This window comes from Enoplosus armatus, chromosome 24, assembly GCF_043641665.1.
Source record: "Enoplosus armatus isolate fEnoArm2 chromosome 24, fEnoArm2.hap1, whole genome shotgun sequence".
Classification (NCBI taxonomy): domain Eukaryota; kingdom Metazoa; phylum Chordata; class Actinopteri; order Centrarchiformes; family Enoplosidae; genus Enoplosus; species Enoplosus armatus.
This window is the reverse complement of record NC_092203.1, coordinates 2,783,911-2,803,261: the sequence shown is the minus strand read 5'-3', so window position 1 is coordinate 2,803,261 and position 19,351 is coordinate 2,783,911. Positions and strand designations below refer to the sequence as shown.

General features: G+C 44.2%; 1 protein-coding gene across 1 annotated transcript in view; it reads right to left on the bottom strand.

Moving 5' to 3' along the window:
- nbeal1 (neurobeachin-like 1) overlaps nt 1-19,351 on the bottom strand; it is a 40,232-nt gene that overhangs the window by 15,355 nt on the left and 5,526 nt on the right. Inside the window, exons 2-23 of the mRNA XM_070930427.1 lie at nt 15,630-15,721; nt 13,933-14,094; nt 13,637-13,718; nt 13,102-13,229; nt 12,811-12,893; nt 11,476-11,561; nt 10,729-11,089; nt 10,428-10,534; nt 8,919-9,005; nt 6,450-6,533; nt 6,110-6,208; nt 5,383-5,954; nt 5,089-5,221; nt 4,648-4,767; nt 4,201-4,510; nt 4,014-4,099; nt 3,635-3,724; nt 3,342-3,519; nt 3,088-3,221; nt 1,680-1,839; nt 1,322-1,424; nt 1,063-1,222 (exon numbers count right to left, since the gene is read on the bottom strand). Of these exons, the coding sequence (XP_070786528.1) occupies nt 1,063-1,222; nt 1,322-1,424; nt 1,680-1,839; nt 3,088-3,221; nt 3,342-3,519; nt 3,635-3,724; nt 4,014-4,099; nt 4,201-4,510; nt 4,648-4,767; nt 5,089-5,221; nt 5,383-5,954; nt 6,110-6,208; nt 6,450-6,533; nt 8,919-9,005; nt 10,428-10,534; nt 10,729-11,089; nt 11,476-11,561; nt 12,811-12,893; nt 13,102-13,229; nt 13,637-13,718; nt 13,933-14,094; nt 15,630-15,721 (3,417 nt within the window). The remainder of the gene's footprint in view (nt 1-1,062; nt 1,223-1,321; nt 1,425-1,679; nt 1,840-3,087; nt 3,222-3,341; nt 3,520-3,634; nt 3,725-4,013; nt 4,100-4,200; nt 4,511-4,647; nt 4,768-5,088; nt 5,222-5,382; nt 5,955-6,109; nt 6,209-6,449; nt 6,534-8,918; nt 9,006-10,427; nt 10,535-10,728; nt 11,090-11,475; nt 11,562-12,810; nt 12,894-13,101; nt 13,230-13,636; nt 13,719-13,932; nt 14,095-15,629; nt 15,722-19,351) is intronic.

Sequence of the window (19,351 nt, the reverse complement as noted above, 5' to 3'; positions counted from 1 at the left end):
GGAATGTTTCACTAAAGATTCTTCTGTTTCGACATATTAAATTAAGTGTGGCATTTGAAGACTCTTGTCTGGCTTGATGAATGGATAAGTAGTATTAGAGACACGGCAGATGCCAAGCAGTGGAGGAGGATCATGCCATTATATTATACCATATGTTCATAGAGGGTGATGTAAGCTTCCCCATATAATACTGTGGTGTAAGAGGATATGCAAAGCAACAGACAAAATGAAAAGCGGTGGGGAGGAGGTGTGACAAGAGGAGGAAATGGATTTCATAAAATAGGTGACAGGATACCAAGTATTGTGAAAACGTTATCTAGCGGCTGCTGGAGCTTCACAGTCGTAGAGGAAAACAGATGAAAAATTAAGTGGTTTGTTTCAGCCAACAGCCAATGATGGATGCTGCTTACAGAGTGGAAAATGTTTAAAAATAATGCGAGAGAGAGAGAGAGAGAGAGAGAGAGAGAGAGAGAGAGAGAGAGAGAGAGGGGCTGCCAGGCGGGAAATTCGCTGATAGCTTCCTGTACAGGAATCGCTGCAGTAGGTCTCATAGGGAAACAAAATCCTGTGGTGAAAGGTCATCTTATTATTTCACAATGAAACCCTCAAATGGCAAGAGTGGTTGGCATTAACCAGTTTCACAATATATGGGTCATCTGGCAAGCATACACTCATAATAACTTGACCTACTCCAAATTTCATAGATGGTGGCCTGACACACCTCAAAGTGTTTCTCAAGCTGCTGACTGGCTCCCTGCAAGCCTGAATGAATTAACCTTTTGTTCATAGTGAATGTCCCTTGATCAAATTTTAGGAGTCTTCTGGGGACAATCTAATTAGGCTACAGAATGATTTAGAACAAGAAGATAAGCAGCCATAGAAATAGGATGATTTAGTACTATTCCAAGGCCTATGATAATGATAATCAGAAGACATAAGGTCACCGTTTTCGTTTTACTGACTCTGAGATGCATCTCAAAACAACTGTTTCCTCTCACAAAACCCATTCATTTCTAAAGAACCTTGAGGTGCATACCACAACATCTGATCCGACACCCTCACCTGGTCCTCGTCTCCAATAGCGGCGATGTATCCCAGAATGCTGTGCATCTCGTCCTGTGACATGCCCTTGCTGATGTAGTACTTGACGAGGCCGCAGAGAGACGCCCGGATGGTACGAATGTCGTCCTCACTCAGGTCGCTCTCTTTAATACTGTTCTTCCTAAAGTGCGGAGCAGATGAAGGTGATGTTTGGTGAAAAAGAGACTAAGCCTATTGGGAAGAACTACACAGGTATGAACTTTGGGAAATGGCATCTCACCCGTAATAAAGGCGTATGGTGTCCAAAAGGAACTGAACGCCATATCTTTTTCTGAACTGCTTCCTGTTGTCTTTGATGACAGTGGACATGTACTGGATATGACCTTCATTAGAAGAAAACAAGCAAGCTGAACTTAGAGCTAGTTACAGTCTCAATCAGGGGCACACACATTTTAGTTTACATATTCTTTACGACTACTGTATTTTGCTCAGCTGTATTCTACTTATTCACGCAATTGCCTAATTTCCCCTCTTTACGTTTTACCTGATGCTACGTTTGTAGAAGATCATTTAGTGACAATATGACCACACACACACACACACACACACACACACACACACACACAGACAGCTCTAACCTATGCGCAGAGGGAAGTCTCCTTTGTTCCAGATGTTGAAGTTGAACAGCAGATGTGTGTGAAGCTGCTGCAGCAGAGCCTGGTTCTTCTCATACGTCACCTGCTCTATCAGCAGCTGCACAGCAACCAGCACGCTGACATCCACGTGACCTGCTGGCAGCTAAACACAAGCAAAGACAATAGATGGTATTTTAGTGACATTAGTTAAATTATATACACATTTACTGGCGAACAGTAAAACACAGAAAGCGGGAGGTTACAGAACAATGCACGTGATATGAAAAGAAACAAAGAGATGTATATAAACAGGTGTTTATTATGTATGGTCCCATAACCCATGACAAGGCTTGTTGGCAAACAAGTAGAAAGCCATGCCTGGCACCCATAACCCGCCTCCACAAAACAGATAAGAGACCTGTTGGAATGGGGAAACACATTAGTGGTCTATTTGGACTTTTACCACTTACAGGGTGTGGTTACTTTGCCGAGAGCAACTTATACTGCAGCTAAGACATTTTCTTTTATCCAAGTCTCTGTGGAGGCTTTTATTTTCCCATGGTGTAAATGCTGATTCAGAGATACACCCCCCCCTCCCCCAAATAAACAAATAAATACTGAGGCACTTGCACCAGAAAAAATATACATGAGGAAAGGGGGAAGAAAGAGAGCTGAGGAAAAAAAGAAAGAGCAATCAAGGAAAAGAGACAGACACAAAAGAAAAGGCAAACACAGAGACAGACCTACAGACGGGGACAAAAGCTATCTGAGGTGAATTACTTTCACTCAGGGAGGTCCAGCAACATCCATAATTCTCACACCACGTGAGTCTCACACACTATGAGCAATGTAATAAAAGCTATATGCAGCCTTTTGTAGGCTGTCAGTCAGTCAGCAAGGATTCCTAATTCGCCCTCTTCAGAACCACTAATCCAGATTTAATGGGGAGAAAAACAAGAGGCTTATGTCCCTTTTTGCATGGTCTAACATTATGTGGAGGCCTTGTGTAATTCATGCATTTTGTGAAATGCACTCAATTGGAATGACCAGGAAAATGCTTTTAAAAACATCCCTCTAGATCACAGTTTTGCATGGATGATGGAAACAAAAAAAACTGAAGGAGGAAGAAACTTTATATCCAAAAGAATTATTAGTGTGACTGCAGGATTGGCATTATCAGGGGACCCTGATAATTAGGTAAGTTAAAGAGGCATGAAGAGGCACTTTCTACTATTCTATAGTATCTCTCTATTATCTATCTAACTATTATACAGCAAAACTGTTCTCAAGACATATTTTAACAGAACAAAGTGATGCAAGTATGGTAATAACGTGCTATTGATTTCACAGAATTTGAAGAGCGCACAGAGTCTAATATCAGTCACATGCACAGTTAGGATTAAATCGAGACCTTCTGCAGCAGGGCTCCCAGTGTAGCGACACCATGCGAGTGGAGCAGATTCTCCTGGTTGATCAGGTGTCTCTGCAGGAAATGCTTCTGCACCAACAGGAAGGTGGCCACAAGATTCTTCTCCAGGCGTGCTTCTGAAACAAAACATTTAAAAACACATTTGTTTCCATGTGTTCCAGATTCACAATCAAATTGAGAGAAAAATGAGGGAAAATATATATATATATATTATTGCAGTTTGGGGCGGAGCAGACCTGAAGCCCTGTTGGATGGGAGAATGACCCAATCTCCATCGGCTGGCGTGGACACATCAGGGGTGATGAAATCTGACCCAGCTGCAGGATCGCTGGCCTGCTGATCAGGGGTCACCAGGGCCAACTGCTCCAGTATAGGAAAGAGCACTGGCAGGCCGCCCACGCAGTTGACCATATCCTGCCACAGATACAACAGAAGCGCATATTCAAATTGTATATATGTCCGTGCAATTCAAGTTGTAATATTCCTCTGGCGCAGGGACAACTACATGACAGCTGGATGCGCCTCCCACCTTGATATCCCAGTTGACGACTTTATTCCCAGTCAGGCGTCCATGCAGCATGTTTGGAGACAGATCTAGACAGATGGGGTTCCTACACGCCTGTTGACGAAAGAACCATGTTTAGTCAACAGTAAGCATTTTTCCTTCAAATAAATAATAAGACACAAATATGCTACAAATATAATTTCATCTTGGGATAATCACTCCTCGGAAATATGACTACATTTGAGTTCACTCTGCAAAGCATATTGCCCCATTCCTACACAGGAAAAACATCTACCGCCGTCGTAAACGAATAACCACAATCTCATATACTGCACTCCACACTGTATGTGGCTGCTGTTAAAGCTTTAAGGAGGGATGCATGAGACCGCAGTGGTCCAGTCACCTTGGGTGAGTAGTGCAGCAGCAATTTGGCTGAAAGGTCGCCGAGTTCTGATTCCTGGGCTTTGAACGGAGAGATGCAGTTTGGACCTGCGTAAAAGACGGAAGCAGAGTGACAGTTTAAAAAAAACAAAAAACATTCTTAAGCTTACTTTTACTTCAGTACTTTCAGTATTGTCATGTGAATTTACCAGCACTACAGATGGCTTTTATGTGGTTGGGCTGCAGGGGCTCATGGAAGACCATGACGCTTCCCAGCTGGCCCTGCAGGGAGGTAGGGCTTCCCCACTCGCTGTCCTGGGTCCCTGCAGAGATGAGCTTAGTCACAGACTCAGATTTCCCCCCGAGCAGGCCCCCCCAAGTCTGCGGCGACAGGATTCCGCCCAGTGAGGAGCGAGTGGTGGGCGTGGTGGCGGAGGAGAAGGGAGGGTCTGGAATCTGGGAGGGCGGGGGAGTGGTGGTCCGGTGGCCTGCTGAGCCGATGCAACAGGAGATGAATGGCTGTGGGGGCGGAGGGCGACAGAATAAGGTGGGAGGGAGGGAACGAACAAAAACATGCATGACGTGCATAAAGGACACCTTATAAATAGATAAATACATTTGAACCGTAGATTCAATTCAGCGAGTGCAGGTCTCACCTCTGTCATGGTGGGATACTTGAGGGGGGCGGACAGTTTCTGCTGTCCATCCACATAAATGTACACGAGACTCTGTCCAAATGGCCTCTTTCCTGGTACATGCACCACACCAATGCTGTGCTGTAAACAGACATTCAGACAGAATTTAGTCCCTTTAATCCTTAGTGTTGCTCTCTTTAATCAGTCTACAAGACATTAGGTTAAAGGGTGGTAATCTTCTAAGTATAAGTGTTGCCAGACTTAAGGATATTCTGAATCTCTGGCCTAACTGTCCCTAGGAAAGGTGAGTGGTGTCCGATTCATCTTCTGCAATATAGTTTGGCGTTTGGAAAAGTGATGGAAAAGAGGAACTTTTTATTCTGTCGACATTTCCATATTTCAGTGGCGCAACCCTTTCAAGTACATTTATGTCAACTACTGGTGCCATTAAAGCTGACTCACCCAGAGAGAGTCACAGAAGCAGTAGTCGGGCAGCATGACTGTGACGTACTCCTTCTTCGTGCATACAGCCACCACCAGCACACCCGCTGAGCTGATGAAGGCCTCAAACCCTGTCCCTCCCGGGGTAAAAAAGCTGTACGGGACAAAATATAGGGAAAAAAAGTTGAGCTGACAGACAGGACTTTCGGCGGCGATAATCTCTGGCTCTGACCACACAATATGGATGAAAATGTTCTTGAATGTTGCTATGCTCCAGTCTCTCTCCGCAATACTTTCGCTGTCTGTTCCTCTCACCTGTAGAGCTGCTTCCTCTTGTCCTTGCTGGGTGGGCCCAGCTGGTCCTGATCTAGCGACAACCAAGCGAAAAAGCTGAAGGCAGAGCCTGACCAGCGCTGCACTGTTGGAACTACAATACCGGCCATGCTGGGTGACAGGTCAAAGTACTGCATGGCACTTTCCAGGCCCTGCTTCCGTACCATGGCCAGGAGAGCTCTCAGGGCGGGGCCTACATAGGGGTGGGCTTGAGTGGACTCTGGAGGCCTGAGGAGGCGCAGGAGTCCCAAGAGTTCCCTGCCGCTCAAGGACTGGGAGCCCAGTGATCCCACCAGCCCCAGTAGGCTCTCGGCGCACGCTCGGTGTAGCCGCTGGTGGTCCTTCAGGGCAGCCAGCGCTCGCATCACCATGGCAGCATTGACGCAGGTTGCGCGGGTCTGACGGTTGAGGCAGCTGAGGCGGCGGAGCCAGTCGGCCGTAAAAAGCTGGCGCTCCGATGAGTCCAGCTCTGGGAGCCACTGGACCAGCAGCAGCAAGGGCTCCACATTGCTTATGCCCAAGAGTCCCACTGAGGTGTGCTCACCCTCCACCGCCTACACACACGTAGAGAATTACACATAAACACCAACAAAGACAAAGCCACAAAATACACACCAACACAGACAGTGGATCAGAGAGCAGGACATCATTCAACCAGAGCAACAGGAGGCCGACAAGATGACAAACACCCAGACAACCTCTCTCTCACCATATTCATCAGTTCTTTGAGCAGGTGCCGTGATGGCTGGCCGAGTGAGGTGAGCACTTCATACAGGTGATTGTAACCAATCCTCTCCTTGAACACCTCCTGCAGGAGTGGGGGTGGGGTGGGGGGGGTACATTTGCTGTCATTGCGCTAAACTGTGGAATGGATTACCGCAATCACAATCTGTGTCACTACGTCTGTATTTTTCTTTTTAAACATCTAAAAAGCTAAAAACAAACATTTATAAACTGGCCTTTAACTGCCTGATGAATGATTTGAGCTTTAGAATTCAGCATAAGTAAACTAGGTATATCTATTGCCTGTAATTAAATGCATGTATTACCTTTGCAGCTGGTGATTTGTGCATCACTGTTGTCAGGGCTTTGATGGTTGCTACAGCGAGGGAGTCTAGTCGCCCTTGAAAGACCTGAAGGACAATCAGACTGGTCAGTCCCTCACTACAGCCAATCACTTGTTCTTTTAGCGGGCAGAGTACATAGTAACAGATGATTGGACACAGGTTAAATCCCCTCTTATTCCAGATGAATGTTATAGCACTTTTAGAAGGTGACAAGCATGCATACAATTAAAAGCCACATTCATATTTAAGATTTATAATGCTAAAATGATGATGGTCAACTTATTTAAGAAGCACTGAATGCAACATGCATCACACTTGGAGGAATAAAAGGGAGACTTAAGGAGATGCCTTGGAGTTTGATTCAATTAGGGTGTGTGTGAAAACGTGCGTGAAATCATCGATGATGGTTAGAACCCTGTTTGTCGCTGCAGCAGGGGCTGGCATCATAGCTTGTACTGCAGATGTTAGAGTGCAGATAAGGAAAAGTGTTGTCTTTCTGCTCCAGGTAAAGAAAAACAATCCTTTTAATAGCATGATGATCTGACTGGAGCAGGAAGCTCTCAGGGCTTGGTCAAAAAAAAGAAAAAGAATAAAACACCCACCTCCACACACAGACAGCCACAAAGAAGTATCTCGCTCTTTTTCCTCACACAGACACACATTCACAAAAAGCATGCGAAAAAATGAACACATCTCCATCCAGCTCTGTCCTGCTCATGTCCAACATGATTCTGGGTCACTGAACCCGTTATTCCATTAGAATAAGCATGCCGCTGTAGACTGGTTGATCCTACAGGAGTCTTGGACCAGCTGGAGAGGGACTGTGGCGAAAAATCAAACACTTAGATCATCGTCACTGAGTCCAGATCACCTCAAACCACTGAACTCGGAGAACACACGCCAGGCCAATGTGATAGCATTCCAGTGGAACCCATAACCAGGACAATGTAGAGGGGAGAGGGGAGGGGAGGGGAGGGCAGTGGGAGTGAGGAAGGCCAGGGAGGCGTGAGGAAACTGAAAATGGCAATCAAATAAATGAAATGACATAGCTGTGAAAGAGGCAAAGTGGTCACTCCACAGCAAGACGGCAAAAATCGACGTCAATTGGGGTTTTGGAATTTCAGTTTAAGCGTTGTTTGACATGTGCATTACTTTTAAATCTCTCTGCTGTAAATTAACTAAAAGGCTGCCTAAAAACTCGCCAAGCAGGCTGCAGCATCTGCCACTGCATCAGGTTACAGCTGCACAACAACAGAGGCACACTGGTGTGTGTGTGTGTTTTCACGCTGGTTTGTCCACCTGTATCCACATTATCCAGATCAATGGAGGGATTATACCTCATAAAAGGTGGCTCTGTGAGTAGAAAAAGTACAAAGAGTAGAATGAAAGCTGGTATACTCTGAGGGGAACAAGCGACCTTTCTGTGCACATGAGATGATTCAGTGAGAGAGCTCTGACTAATAGTTGACACTACACCATTCACAAGACAGGTCGCAGACACGTCAGACAGGTACTGTAAGTGACAGCTTCGTGTCTTAGAGCTCTCAGTAAAACAAACAGTTCAATAATCAACAAAATTGATGGCTTTTAAGCACGGTAAAGACCACCTTTTGTGTTTCTCTAAATTTAAGTACATGCTTGAGAAATCTCTATGTGACACTTTTAACTGGTGCTTTACTAGCAACTTACTACACTTGTTATGACCTACTTGAAGGGCTTTATAGCATCATGATAATTCTGATATTGTTATATGAATAGTTTTAGATGGGAAGATGAATGCCACTGAGACCTGATCTGTGAAGCGCTTTGGGAACCGTTAAGGTTGAAGAGCGCTATATAAGTGAAGACCACGTACCATTTACAAAGCCAGGCTAGCTGTTTCCCCCTGTTTCCAGTCTTTGTGCTAAGCTAAGCTAACTGGCTGCTAGATGTAGCATCATATTAAACGGACAGATATGAGAACGCCATTGATCTTTTCATCCGACTCTCTGCAAGAAAGTGAATAAGAAGAATTCCCAAAATGCTGAACTATTCCTTCAAGGAATAGTTCACTTAAAAAAGTGTGTGTAGTACTACTATGTGTGAAAACTACGCAGCAACAACAGCAACATCAAGACTTACAGTGACTTTAAATTTAAAATGACATTGTGAAACTGATCTCTGAGCCTGCGAAGCCACAAATAAAACAGGCTGTTACAATTGGCGTAACAGGAAATACAGTATCTGTAAGTAAGAATTTGTTAAAAAAACAATGTAATGTTGTTGATGAGTTTTCAGTTAAGACATGATCCAATTACAAACAATTATCTAGGACAAAGCAGTGAAAGTGTCTTGCTGTGGAGTGGCCATGTGGCTCTGATCAGGTGGAGGTGGCGGGACTTGGCAGCAGGTGAGGGGTAAGGGGCAGGTAGGTGGATGGTATGGGGTGAGGGGGGTCTTTCTCGGTGGTACCTGAGTGTCCCTCTCTCCTGTCAGTAACCTGTTGTTGGTTATATCTTTCTGGTCCTTGTCTGCCGCCGTGCACCTAGCATTAACCAGCTGACACACACAACAGGCGACATGTCAACGAAGCATGTGGGGAGGTTGATAGAAAGAGAACATGAAGACAAGGGAGCGTCAGAGGAGGGTGAAGGGGAGGAGAGATGTTGTCAGTGGAGGAGAGGGTGAGAGGTTAAAAGCCATGACCCTCAGCAGGGGTCACTGTGTGGAGGGGTGTTGGTGATCCAGCCTTGCTGCGTGGAGGTAGACATGCAAGGTGGGCAAAATGCTTCCTTCTCACATCGAGACTTTAAGAAACACTAAATATGACATACAGGCTAGACCAGACCAGAACAGTAATGTATCCAAATTACAAGTTAAATACCTGGAGCCATATTCACAAAACATCCAAAGGTTTAAAGTAGTTTAGTTTAGTACTTTTAAAATATTTTAAAAGACATCTACCTAAGTTAATTAGCTTGTTCCTGTGTAATAATCAATACTAATTCACTGGCAATGATGTCATCCATAGCAACAGGGTCCAACCGGCCCCTTCTCTTAGTTTAGGAGTTCTCTTTGTTTCTTATGAAAAGTGGCGCTCAGCCGCTTTGTGAATAGCTCTTGAGAGGAAACTCTTAGCTGGCAACTTTTAGTGCCATTTAGTTTGACTCCTAGTGGCAAGATCCTCTTTACAGTCCCAGAACTACAGAAACTGAGAGTGGTAAATAACCAATTTCATGATATAACTCAGTATTAGAAAGTAACTAAGTACTCAAGTATTGTACACAAGTATAATTATGAGGAACTGGTCTTTTACTTACTCCATTAAATGCTTCTTTAATCTTCAACTCCACTACATTTCAGGGAAATGTTATACTTTTTATTCCTCTACATTTATCTGACACCAACAGTCACTACTTTACATACAAAACACATGATTAATAAATAGAATATGATGCATTGTTACAGATTTAAGTACTCAACACTATATGAAGATTTAGCTTCACCTCAACCAGCTACAACAATAAAATGCGGCTTACATGGATCTGTAATAATAATAACCGTATAATATGGTATTTGCAATCATATAACATGCTAACAGGAGCCATTGTGCAAAATGATGTAAACGTTTTTACTTCTGATACTTTAAATACATTTGGCTGATAATACTTCTGTACTTGTGATATTGCTACTTTTACTCAAGCAAAGGACCTGAGTGCTTCTTTATCTAAAATTTAAAAAAAATCTTAATAAACCTCTACATACATAAAGACTGCACTGGGGCAAAAATGGCATATTAGGGGATTACAACTTCAAGCAGCCTTAGGATCTAGTGGTATCAGATACAAGATATGATATGAAGTGACAATATTGTTCAATTTTACCCAGTTCTTAGATAAAAACATCAGAATTATCAAACACCAGATCCTGCCACTCACACTCACACAGGTTATATTTAGATAGAAGGACCTGTACTGTTACCTTGCTGTTCTGCAGCAGTCGTGTCAGGTGCTCAAAGCAGTTACTATTGAGGAAGATGGCTTGTAGAACTGGCCTGTCTGAACACAGGAACATGTCCCTGATAGTGTCTGAGACAGACAGAGACAGGGGGACAAAGAGAGACAAGGATGGAGAAAAACACAGACAGAAATAAAGAAGGTGGGATAAGTTACGTTAGCTTGGCTTCCCTGTATGCAAACTATAATTCACCAAACAAACCCAGCTCCAAAATAACACATTCCATATTACAAAACAAAATTAATTAAATAAATGAAGACCCTACCTAGCATGTTTACTTGCAGCGCCACAAATCGGCTCTCCCAGTGTCGGCCCAGTGTCGGCACTCGGCCCTTTGCTTGCTGCTGCTGCCAGGCGGCAACGACAGCCGCCGGGTCCGAGTTGAGCAGCTTAAAGTAGTTTTCCAGCACGGAGGCGATTTCCACTTGCCGCTGGTCAGAGCTCGACGCCAGGAGGCGCTGAACCACCTCCCGAAGGCAGCCCAGAGTCAGCAGCGCCTTGCGGTCGGGGGCCTCGCTGTCCCAGTCCTCGCCCTCATCTGAAGGGCAGCTACCCATGGAGCAGTCGGCCAGCACCCGCATCAATACCTCCATGGTGGCTGGGGAGATGGCAAACAGAGCGTTCCTCTGCCAGAGAGGGAGATATAGGGGTTAGTCGAAGGAGGTTAGTCAAGATATGTAGAACAGAAAAGACCCACCGCCCTGTGACAATTAACAGAAACGTCTAGTGATTACTGTGTAGCTGTCGCAGTCTGAACTTCAGATTTTGTGATGCTGTTGGGCCCAGAAAGACATTTGTGTGCACATATCCATTGGCGCTCTATTATGGTATGTATTTTACCATGATAAACATTCTGCCATAAAAAACTACTCATTAGGTCCAATCCATAAAAAAGCCACCACAAAACCTTGGTGAGCAGTTTTCAATGGAATGAATGTATGTCTTGAAACACTCTTCAGACACATCCATGGCCAGCAAGAGGCGATAAGGACACATTGGTTATGAGGCTTACCTGGTCACCAGCTACTATGGCTCCAAACAGGTGCAGCAGGCAGCATTTCAGACTCTCCTTCAGGTGCTCACTCTCCTGGAAGCACTCTGAAATGAGGACACACACACACACACACACACACACACACACACACACACACACACACACACACACACACACACACACACACACACACACACACACACACACACAAATACTCCATTAGTTTGATCGGTGCGTGTGATGTTAGCAATGCAAATACAACACAACCACAAAACAAAATTATAGCTCACAGCAAACAGTTCAAGTTCCTCCTGTATTTTTGTCTGTAAACAAAGCACTGATGAACGCAGACAAAGACACAGACACACCTTTATCTTTTCTGACTCTTTCATACGCACTAACACAAGAAAGCTCAATGAAATCTGCAAACCAGATAAGATACCGCAGTTAGCACCACACAAACACACTCAGGCATGTGGTAGTCCTGCTGGTAAACTCTGGGTCATGGTGGTCCCAGTCATCCATTAACTCATCTGTCAACACGTCAGATTGGGGAGAAGAAATGTGACATCTTGGCTCCGTGGTGTCTGTTTCCTTTATCCCAAACATGTACAACTAAATGACATTCTACTATCACTGGATCGCACTAATGACAATATCCAATTGAGCTTAATATATAAATGAGCTTAATAAATGGAAATAAAAGGAATGGGACTCTTTTCTTTATCAAAAATCTTCTTACAATATACCGACAAACTTGTTCTTTCCACACAAATAACACACACACAGTCTGCCAGGTTGGGCCTTGGGTGTTATCTTTGGTGCCAAAACCACAGCAGCCACACACAGGACACGGGAGAGAAGGGAGCATTTGTTCAAAATGGCCGCCAGCATAGCTGAAGTGGCTTGACAGACACCATTCACTATCGGATCAGCTCGGCGTCTGGCAAACAGAACGCAGACACAAAGAGCGGATTCAAGGGGACCCAGAGAGGAAAGAAGAGGCAGGAGAGAGTGACGGCATGGGAGCTCTTAGAAGAAAAAAAAAAAAGATGGTGGAGGAGAGGAGAGGAGAATTGTGTACTGTGATCACAAGCTGGCTTTTTTATGATGCTTCCTCATCCAGGCTATTGAAGCAGGAGATGCAAAGTAGGGACCATACACGGCAAGCAATAAAATATTGCCAGATAGATGCCCATGCATGTTTTTTGTTTTTTTCAGGTTAACTGAAAGTACCATGTAGTTGAAGTTTATGCCTTAATCTAACTATTTCAATGCAATGTGTCTCCACACTGTGTTGCACATGAAAAGAGGGGAAGGGCTGAGAAGTAGAATGAAAAACAAGAGACTTACGATAAAAAAAGGGAACAAACTCGACAGTGAGCGGAGCTGCCTTGTACTTCTGTCTGCTCCTCTCTACTGTACCCAGCTGCTCCCTGGGGGAAGAAAAACCCATACAGTTCAGGTAAGATGTGAGTATGAAATCAAGCTTTATTCTTCAAAATCAACACTAGTCAAAGTGCGGGATGTTGGTAAATTGTGGATTTAAACCAAGCATGAGTTGTATGTTCAATTGCTGGTGAACGCTTTACTGTCGCTATGTTATTGTAGAGCAATGCCAAGCTAGCTGCTGGATGCTGTTACCCGCAGGTTCGATGCCTCCAGTTGCGGTATGGGTCGTAGAGGCTCTCGCAGAAAGCCAGCGCGTGACGGACAAACTCCTCCGCCTGGCTCTGGTCTACCATCTCCTTCTCTTTGGTCTTGCTCTTCAGCTGTAACACCCCCCCCCCCCCCACACACACACACACACACACACACACACACACACACACACACACACACACACACACACACACACACACACACACACACACACACACACACACACACACACACACACACACCCATTTAACACCTGCTGTTATGCGTCTCATTCAGACTAATTCTACATAATCCGTCCAACATCAGATGATGAAATATTTAACTTGAAAAATGTGTCTCCATAGATGTATCTTTCCATTGCCAAACAGCAGAATGACACAGATGTCACTTTATGTTCCTGCAAAATGAGTAAACCATTCAACTACTGTAAATTGCTCATCCAATTTATTGGGGACCACGTTTTACCGAGCAGAGAGAAACGGAAAGATCAGAGCAAAGACAAAGGGAGGAGTCAGACCTGCTGAATATAGAGTGTTGTCATGTTGATGATGTGATTGATGTAAGAGCAAGTGCCGATCTCCTCCACGTTGGACAGGTTCCTTTCCGAAACATCCAAACATGCGCACACAAACACACACAGAACACATCGACCATTAGCTTATCAATTGCGTCAAGGAGTACCAGCTATTCCATGCTGAGCTAATTAGGTAAAACAGTATAATACAGCACAACACAATCTATGAAAAACACAGGATTCACAATATTTTCTCCTGTAAAGTAGCTACACTATTTGTGCATGTTAACTGTCCAGACCTGCAGATGATGATAAGGAACTTGAGTAGCAGCAGAGCCAGGTTTTGCTGCTCAGGCTCCAGGCCATCAGAGGCTTTCTGGACGCACTGCAGCAGCTGGTGGCGCAAAACCTGCAGGATGTTGTCTGGGAGGAGCGTCAACACCGGGGGAACCTCCTCTGGCCTGGAGACATAGAACCAAAAGAAGCAGGATGAATAGAAATCTCCATTAGGAGGTAGAGCTATATATATACCAGGCTTAGGATGATAATGTCAAAATTGGTAAAGTGCTGCTGGACACTGTAAATGTAGCCTTTTCATCATGGAGGTGTCACTGCAGTATATACAAGGGCAACTTGAAGGATCAGAGCCCGTCTTGCATCCATCACACACGCATGCCTGGTGCATTCAGGCATTCATTCCTAACAGCATGTGTGCTGCACTGCTCACATGAGAGACAGAGAGTGCAGCCAAAGCCATGCAATGAGTGTTGGTGGGAAAGCAGGACAGATGTGGCAGCTGCAGAGGAAGGGAAGGAGGAGGGGAGGGAAGAAAATGCAGAGACGACAGAGGACAAAAGGCGAGGACACAGCGGAGGGAGGAGGAGGATGGAAGGAGTCAGAGAAAAAGCAGGAGAGGATGGGAGAAAATGAGTCAAGGGAGGAGGAGAAAAAGGAAATGACAAGAGACAGGGAGAGATGAAAAGCTCTGGATGTCTGACTTCCCAGGGCTTCATCTGACGCCAAGGTATCAACAAACTTAATCTCTTTCTGGTTATAAAATACTGGATAGAGGCTTTCAGATGTGTGGTAAAGCACTGAGGGGCTGTCACATTAACCTGCATATGTTCACATGTCGACACCAGAGCATCACCTGCAACGAAATGTGACCGCTCTGCACAATAGCATCTGGTGTGGCCGTGCTATTTTGGGTTGTGCTGTGGAAGGCTGCACAGTATGTGGTCACGCTGTGGATGACGTATACAAGAAGAGATAGTTCTGATCCCACTTGCAACGACCTAATGCAGAAAACTGCATTGGTGTGTTGTTAAATGTAATAGGGAAGTCGGTGTAATTGTGCAGAACTAAACTGCAGAAATCAGATGCCACCCTGGTGTGTGTAGGGCAGTGACACCCAACCAGAGGTACTTGAACCTCAGGGGGTATGTGAAAAGCTCAACTAATGAATTAATAACAATAGAAATAGAGATTAAAAATATATATATTTACACATATAAATTCAAATCAACCTGAGTCGTTTGTAACACATTAACACGTGTTGTGATTAGTGTGTGTGTGTGTGTGTCTAATAACAAAACAAGCACATTTAAATAGTTAGCTAAAAGTAATGGATAAACAGTTGAAATAGCTAGCTAAGCATCCAACTTATAATCCATTCCCAAGAACACATTTGGAACATGACGGGTGGTGCTGATGAAGTACTTGAGCTCATCTGATAAACCTGTAGCAAAAAGGTTGAGAACCACTGGTGTAGGGTATGCACCTAATATAATGTACCATTAAATCACCAATATTTCACCAGTAAGCTCCATCAAAAATGTCAAGAATGTTAAGAAGTGTCATATTTTCTTGGGATACATTTTCTTGCACAAACTGATGCATTTTATATTTCCACTTATAGTTCAGCTATTAATTGCGTAAATGTGTTATCATCAAAATGGGCTTCAAGTGATTATGATCACAGTTTGCCAAAAGTTACCTTGACGGTGGCTTTTCAAAGTCCACATCCAGACATCGCTCATAGGAGCTGATGAAAATCTCCAGCCATAGCTTCAAGTAGTCTGGATCCCTCTGAGAGAGAAAAAAAAGAAGGGAGGTGAATGCAGATGGAAAGGAGGGAATATAGTTAGTGGCGTTAGCTGCCAAAAGCTGTCATGGTTATAATACATAAATGGCAGGCAGCTGACAGGCCTTGTCTGCAACCGGATTCCACTCATTGTGTGTATGTGTGTCTTCTGTGACTTCTATAGCCAGACAACAATAGGCCGGAAACCTTTTTGTCTTCTCTTAATTCACGATAACGACAATGGAAATGAAAAGTTGACACAACCTTTTAAATGCTCAAGGACTTGAATACTTCTGCAAAAATCAATGAAATCAGACATTTTCACTTTTTGTGTGACAGCAACCAGCAAAATCAAGTTAAAAAACATAAAATTCTGATGATGAAGTATCATTAAAAGAATAAGAGGACAACATGCAGTGTATACTGTACATAACTAAATAATGGAAATAGTGGTTTATGAAGCTGCTACCGTAGCATGTCAAACATGCGAGGGCAGTAATGTTTCAGGTGATCAAGAGTGTGTCTTATCTTTGCACGGCGAGGAAGCGAAAACATGCACCTGTTGGAAAACAGGACTGGCTGCATTCTGAGGGGGAGTTTCTAACAGCCGGCTGATCGACATTTCCTAAATTCCTGGAACAATGCCCAGAGAAGGATGGGATGGCAACAAGGAAACAGCCAGAGAGGAAGGCTGGCCGGGCCTGGCTCAGACTGCTCGGTCACAGTAGAGCTCCTGGTGTAAAATCCCCTCAGCCCACAGGAACAAACACAGAACACCAAACACAGGGGACCACGCGGCAAAACTACAAAACTGCTTAAATGGCAAGAGCTGGGACCATAAAGACGTGCTCATGTAGACTCAAATAAGTCTCTCAATACTCATTACCTGTTACTTATTACTACTGGGAGCATTCGCTCATATATCTTAATACAATTACAAAGGGTCAGTTTTTATTACCATCATTGATTACCATTACCTTTTCATTTATCTAGTCAAACCACCAAAGGATTTGATCCAGGGACATTGAGAACACACAGAGTGCAACTACTAACTATGGTGTGTTCTGTTAGCAGTTACATTTGCAGCACAGGTGAAACTGACAAAGCATACACTACAGACTTGCAGGGTGCAGGACACGTGGATGTCCCAAAGCAGCATGGAAAGCACCATTAATTCATCACACAGGAGTAATCACGGCCCCCCAGCAGATCCGGTCATAGGGACTTTGGGCCATCTGGGAGGGTGCGAGAGAGCAATCTAGGTCGAGGAGGGCTGAAGAGGTGATCGAGGCAGATTACTATAAGTATACTGTGCATTTGGTAGTGTAGCACAGGTTTGGAGGCCATTCATGTAGATAATAATTTAGAGGTATCCTGTCATGAATTAGAATCTAATTAGAAACAATTCATGCCATGGGGTCCACATAGACAGCCAGTGTCACATTAATTAATAATACCATTAATGTGTAATTAAATAAGCTGTATCATATCTATCACATCAGAGGCGAATGACACTAACCTGCTGTAGACGAGAGAGTCTGCAGCCACGCTAGCAGCTCTGTGAGGCTGTAGGTAGGCACAGCAGTGCCAAGGTCAGCTTTGTAGGTCATAAGCCATAAGCCAAATATTTCAGTCTGCACCAAAGTGGGGAAGTGATTGACAGACCAACATTGCCATGCCTAGAGCTGTGCAGCTCGCAAGGCTTAGAAAGGTCAATACCAGCCAATATATCACTAATTGCTCTAATACTATTTCAAAGCGCACTGACTTTAAGTTGAAAAAAGTAAACTTTAGGTAATTCATGATGAAGATGTTTTCCAATGTGTGCCTGTTCATGCCACGAGGGACTGCATGGATTTTGAGGCAGCAACATGCCTCTCCTCATCCCCTGTCATAGTTGTTGAGGTTTGCGTCCTACATTTGTCACTCATCTTTATGAGCAGTCTACTTTGAAAGAGAAAATTCATCCTGAGGCTAAGATAACCAGCATATATATCTTTTAAGCTGCCCCGAGAAACAAAGAAAGAGATGGAGAAGGAGAACACAATGCAGTAAAAGAAAAAAAAAAGAAGAACATAGCGTTTTTGAAAAGCTCTTTTGTGACTGGACTTTATTTTCTTAGCGCTTTCTTCAATCACTGTTGCTATGACTTTTTCTGCACTGAAGCTATCCCCACCTGGATACTGCAAACGATATACACCTGAAAATATCCCCATGACGCTAATCTCACACAACCAGGAAGATTGACGCACGAATACGGGGCCACAGACAACTCATGAACCACTTTATACAAATTTCCTATGAAGCGATTACCTTCACATGGAAGAATCTGCAGATTAGAGCTTGAAACTGAAGAGAAAAAAACCCAACAACTGGAAAAAATGGGGTTTTCTCAGGATAGCAGTGCCATCTGGCTAAAGAGGGGAGGAGAGGGGCTGAAAGGCTGACTGCTTCTGTCTGCGTGTCAGAGTGGGAATCAGCCAGAACGAAGCAGGAAGCCAGCTCTGTGCAAGTCCTGTGAAGTCATCAGAACAATCCTGAACGATGCTGCCGGCCTCTGTGTGTGTGTGAGTGTGTGTGCATTTGAGAGAGAGAGAGAGAGAGACCGAAGAAAAAAGTGTAGAGAGACATCTGAATGGAGTCAGCAACAGCCACGTGTGAATAATATGTTCTGTTGGGAGAACATGGCATGCCGCCTGTGTGCTTCTTTTTCCTGTGTTACCTCAACGGCATGAATCACTAAAGTGAGGAAAACACATCCATTCTTGCCTGCTGCTCTTTAACTTAAGCCTTAAATACCGCATTGTCTGTCCGTGCATGTGAATATTACTGCCAGAAAATTAGAAGATGGTGATTTAAGCCAGCAGCTTCACTCTCAAGTGACTGAGCTTGCCAGTGGCAGTGTGACTGAATAACTGCGGGTGTGTAGTGTGTGTGTGTGCCTGAAAGAATGTCCTCTTTTAGGCAGCAGCTTGGGAGCACAGATGCCCATTGAGGGTTTGGACTGTGGCAGGCGGGGACACACCCTGCTCTACATGGCTCCGTTTATCCTCGGCCTTCATCACTGGCCTGATACACACACACACACACACACACACAATGATCTAGACTTATAAGTAGGAATCCGAACTCAACAGTAGCCACCTTGTACCAACTCTTAACAACCATCTTGTGTCCCAATGTGTATAAAAACAATTCCCATGAGGAGATCACATGCCTCTCCTTTGGATATCCATTATCATATTAGTCCCTATGCCAAGCTACATCACATTCCTAATGATCTCTTTAAGCTGACCTCTGTAAAGATAACAAAGTCACCAGCAACACAGATCAATGCACTTCAATCTTGAAATTGAGATCCCCATTGACCCAGAAAGGGAGTAGAACGGTGTGTGTGTTATTGCCTTTAGTGAAAGTGCTGATGAAGGATCAATAATATTGATATTGATCCTTCATCAATATCCTGATCTATTGACAGCTCTCATTCAGTGTGATATGAGAGACGCCGTGCTCTGGAAAAGACGAGATATGGGTTGACCTGGGATAGCAGATCAGGCATGATACATGATACCATATCCTCCCGACTAATAACATGTTCCCAGCATTGGACGCCTCACAGCAACTGATAATAGCAG